The sequence below is a fragment of the Syngnathoides biaculeatus genome, chromosome 17 (genome assembly GCF_019802595.1).
Source record: "Syngnathoides biaculeatus isolate LvHL_M chromosome 17, ASM1980259v1, whole genome shotgun sequence".
Taxonomy (NCBI): Eukaryota; Metazoa; Chordata; class Actinopteri; order Syngnathiformes; family Syngnathidae; genus Syngnathoides; species Syngnathoides biaculeatus.
In genome coordinates, this window is record NC_084656.1 from 23924241 (window position 1) to 23929248 (window position 5008).

Here is a 5008-nt window from a genome sequence, read left to right on the forward strand (position 1 = left end):
TATCTATCTATCTATCTATCTATCTATCTATCGAGAGTGGTGTGCTTGCAAGGTACTTACTATATCTGGCCTCTGCTCATTTAGCTCATCTAGCTCATTTCATGTGGCTTCAACTAGGAAAAAATATATGGAAAAAAAAACTATACAGTACTACTAAATATATCGACTCGACTTCTGTGGTCTTTTTAGCGCGGAGCTGCCGATCCCGTGATTGGGGAGTAGTGAAGGGCGTTTTTGGATTGACGAGCTGTACTGCAGTCCTCCAGCCAGCAAGTGGAACAAGGTGCCCAACTCACAGTTAATCAGCAAATGATCTTATTTAAGAAGGTGTCGCTCAGGTGATGCCTACAGCGCTAATGAGCCGGTGTTGCCATGTTGCTGCTCTTTCCTGCACTTTTCTGCTGTGTTAATCTGAAGCATGGTAACCATCCACAACATGATCTTGTTCTTGAGCTTTTTTTGGGCTATTTGGGCTTTTGATGTGTTTTGTTTCAGGCTACTGCGCTCCGTCACCAGCCAAAGATAAAGGTAGAGTGCGCGTGTCGCATTTAGTCACCAATATCTGCAATCAATTCTTCTCAATCCAATGCAGACATCCTCATCAAAGCACTCGCGTACACTGAGAACAACCCGGAAACGCTAGCAGGCCAGTGTACACTTCTTCTTTTACTAACAATAAGAATGCTGATGATGATGATGATTGATTGATTGGTAGACTGTTTTACTGTGGTTATGCAACTCTTGAAATTAATTCTTTTAACTGTTTGGCCTTTTTGGGTCTCTACATGCATCGGCTGTTGTTTTTGCCACTGTAGGTGTCCTGGAGAAAATGTTTTTAAGGATCCAGTCACGTACTGTTAAAGCTCAGTAGTGCCCTTTGGAAAGTTTGAACAAAGATGGCAGTGTGAAATTTGATTGCTTTTCCCTTCAAGCTCTGCAGATAAAAGTGCTTAAATGATACAAATAGACAAACTCCTTAAACTCTTGTCTATAGTGGGAAGGACTCATACATTCCCATACTCTCCATTCATGTCCTAGAAATACCAATATTTTGCTTTCTGCTATAGTCTGAATGGAAAACTGGCACCCTCATCGTGGCACTTTAGCTCACAGAGCCTGCTGGTGTATTGCAACATGAGAATTTCTCCTGTGGCATTAACAGGAGTGACAGGTTGAGTGAGCTCTCAAAAAGAAGCAAAGGTGGAATTCTTCTGACACCAAGATGAATTTGTTTTCATGGAAAAGGCAAATGAAGCAAGAGAAATCAGATGTCTCAAAAAAACTCATTAGCATCTACAGAAATGCAACCATGAAAGTTCCTCGGACAACTAACGGTAAAGACATTAGGCATTTGGTTTGTGACGAATGAATCTTTTTCCATTGATGAATTGACTTTTTGATGGATGATTCCAAATCAATATTTTCAAAAGATACAGTGGGCTGTGTGTTGGGTATTGATCCAATTACATGAAAAGGTTTCAAGGACACTTACATAACTAAGACGTAAGCCTTTTTTTTTTTTTTTTTTTTTTTTTTTTTTTCTGCCCTGTTCCAAGACTCAAGCAAGGGAATCCTATCGGAATGTGGGCCAATTATGAGCAGCTATCCTAAACTAGTGATTCCAAATACAAGATCAGGTGACGCGTCTTCATCCATGCCAGTGACATAGTGACAAGCAGAACAATTAAAAACTCTACTAACTCTAATAGATGGCAGAAGGTACAATAATCCAGCGGATCCAACTGGTGCAAGTCATACGACACAATAGTTTTGCAGGCCACATTTTACACTGTCAGGTACATGTGGGAGTCACTTGATGAGAATCATTTCAGTATAGCTCTGTTAGTTCTAACCCTAATGGGCCTCGGCGCAAAGCTTGAAAAAAAAGATGACTGGTAGAGGTACGTAGCCTATTAAAGCCTATGCATGCTACACACAGCATAGTTCAAGGGTGTGCAATGAGGGGGGGGGAATGCTGTTGTGCTGTGTCGACAGGCTTGATCGACGATGCGGTGGCGGAGGGGGACATGCTTCTGCAAGTGAGTCTTTGCATCTCATCGAAGTGATTTCTGATGCTTAAGACCTGTGTGGAGCTTTGCAATATGAATAAAATGTTTTAGAGGTAAAATAAGTGGGTGTTTCTTCCCGTGCAGAGTAACCGCAACGCAGCAGACAGACAGTGGCCTTCCACAAAGATCCCCTACAAGATAGACTCAAATTTGGGTGAGAACACGTGAACGCAAACGTCTAACGATGAGCTAAATACTAACATGGCCTCTGTTCGAAAGGCTTCCGCACCAACGACATCGAGGCGGCGCTGAACATGATCAATTTCCACACCTGCTTGTCCTTCCACAAGCGGACCTCTGAAGTGGACTACCTCAACTTCAAAGATGGCTTCGGGTATATTGTGACTCTTTTCTATATGTGAGCTGCAAAAGGAATTGGGCAGTCGCAAACCCAGATGGAAGTGAGGGAAGTGTGGCGTCGGTGCTGGTGAATGTCCATAAAACCTACACCAACACTACATCCAAAACGCTGACCCAGATTAGAGAAAATGGAGGAAAATGTTGGGAATTTTAATATTTAATCCCCCCGACCCTCCCCAATCTGAAAGAAGTTAGTCTTTAGGATTTAATGGGACTCTACCAAATGATCTTGGATTTCGAAATGTAACCTGTTCCAACTAGTCTTTACTAACTTACTTGGTTTTGTGAAGCTATATTGTGAATAAGTAATGATTTGATCCATGATTTTGAAGCAGGGGGAAAAAATTTGAGTTATATGATTGTGCAGGTGTGCGTCTTACGTGGGCTTCATGGGCGGCAGGCAGGATGTGCATGTGGGAAAAACCTGCAGGATAGGTAACATCGTCCACGAGGTCCTCCATGCGCTGGGGTTCTACCACGAGCACACAAGGATGGACCGTGGGAAATACATCACCATCGTGTCCGCCAACATCCTGCCAGGTCGGTAAAGTTTCTTCCCTACGTTGCAATGGTTGTAACTTTCTGGCTGTGTTGTCAATAATTCACTCATTTCCTAATCACTATTTTGGACTAAAAATCTCAGTGTGTGTGTGTGAGATTCTGATTTGCTCTGTTTTCAAGGGCATCATAAAAACTTCCGGAAGCAAATTGGGGAAACGTTCCAGCTTGCGTACGACCTGTCCTCCATCATGCACTACGGCAGGTATGGTGCACCCCGCAAGCTAAAGTTATCGTGGGTGTGCTTTGGCTGATTGTGTCAGCGGCACGCGCAGGACTTTCTTCTCAGCAAATGGACGGCCCACCATCGTGGCCAAAGTCAAGGCCAATAACATGGGTCAGCGCGTCGGCATGACAGCCACAGACGTCCGAAGGGTTCGTCTGCTCTACAAATGTGGTATGTTTTTCTTTTAACTGCGAATGTTGCTAACATTCAGTCTACCCAGAAATGTGCACTTGAGTCATCTGCCATCTTTACCAGACCAAACGGGTGGAGTGGTGGAACCCCAGTGGCTGGAACCCGCAGGCACCTCAGCAGCACTCATTAATGTGCACCTGAATGATGTCATCAACCTCCGCAGCAATACCACCCGGTCCCTGCTGGTCGGTGCCCGAAACACCAGCTGACCAGTCTTGAAATAAAATCTTTTCCATCCCTATATTGATACCTTTACCACCAAAAGGTTTTTTTTTTTTTTCCTCCTTTAAATTAGCCAAAATTTGAGATGATTTTTGGCTACAGAGCTACCTCGGATGATAAAATTAGATGTTTAGGCTTTATTTACAGTGTTTGTATAAACGTGTTTATGTGTAAGTTGGAACAGTGTCAATCAGTTGCAAAATGGTCCTGAAGCTTGATGAAAAAGGTGGAGTATGTGGAAAAATAGAGAATGACATTGGAGTGATCTGCAGTAATATGATTATAAACACATCATTTAAGTTATGAATTAATCTTAAATCAATTCAATAAATTGGAAGTAAGTAGGCTTTAGTCAATTTTACTGATAAATTATAAATCCAAGTCTGTTTGATTATAAAAAAAATTTCAAGTAAATGTAGGGTATGAATAAATCCTTAGCTAAGGTAGTGGTAATGGATAGGCTGACAGAGGAGGTTAGACTTGGGTCCCCTTGGACCGTGATGATGCTTCAGTGTATTTTGGGAAAAATTATGTCACGGAAATCGGGCCCTCAGTAATATGCGAGGTTTCTTGCTAGTCACGGTGTTATTTCTTTTCATTGCGCTTACTTACTCCAAGTGGAATTAATAATCCTTTATGTTACCAGAACAGAAAAAAAAAGAGGCCCTGTAGCTCAGTGGTTAGAGCACTGGTTTGATAAACCAGGGATTGTGGGTTCGTATCCCACTGGGGCCTCCACTCCCTGAGAAGGGTTGCGTCAGGAAGGGCATCCGGCGTAAAAATTGTGCCAAACATATGTGCGTTCATCTGAGATGACACGCTGTGGCGACCCCGAAAGGGACAAGCCGAAAGAAACTTACTAAATGCAGCCCTATGGGGGCACAAACCAGTGCAATCTGTAGGCCGGTCCCAAGCCCGGATAAATGCAGAGGGTTGCGTCAGGAAGGGCATCCGGCGTAAAAACTGTGCCAAACAAATATGAGCGTTCATCTAAAGAATCCCATACCGGATCGGTCGTGGCCCGGGTTAACAACGCCCGCCCCCGGCACTGCTAACCTGCAGGGCGTCGGTGGAAATTCAGCTACTGTGGGTCGAAGACAAAGAAGAGGAGGAACCGGATCCAGCGTCAGAAGAAAAAGAGGAATGCACAGAGCCTACAACTGAGTGTAGGGACTTTGAATGTTGGGACTATGACAGGAAAAGCTCAGGAGTTGGTTGACATGATGATTAGGAGAAAGGTTGATATTCTGTGCATCCAAGAGAGCAGGTGGAAAGGTAGTAAGGCTAGAAGTCTGGGAGCAGGGTTTAAATTATTCTACCACAGAGTAGATGGGAAGAGAATGGAGTAGGGGTTATTTTAAAGGAAGAGCTGGCTAAGAAT

The 5008-nt window shown here is 43.5% G+C and overlaps 1 protein-coding gene across 1 annotated transcript; it reads left to right on the forward strand.

Moving 5' to 3' along the window:
- The first annotated feature begins 271 nt into the window (after positions 1 to 271).
- On the forward strand, positions 272 to 3646 carry LOC133491221 (high choriolytic enzyme 1). The gene is made up of 10 exons (XM_061802168.1): positions 272 to 421; positions 496 to 528; positions 593 to 646; positions 1996 to 2039; positions 2154 to 2223; positions 2289 to 2403; positions 2797 to 2969; positions 3111 to 3192; positions 3263 to 3384; positions 3469 to 3646. Exons 1-10 carry the CDS (start codon positions 373 to 375, stop codon positions 3612 to 3614), a joined length of 888 nt encoding a protein of 295 aa, XP_061658152.1. The 5' UTR covers positions 272 to 372; the 3' UTR covers positions 3615 to 3646.
- Positions 3647 to 5008: the final 1362 nt, after the last annotated feature.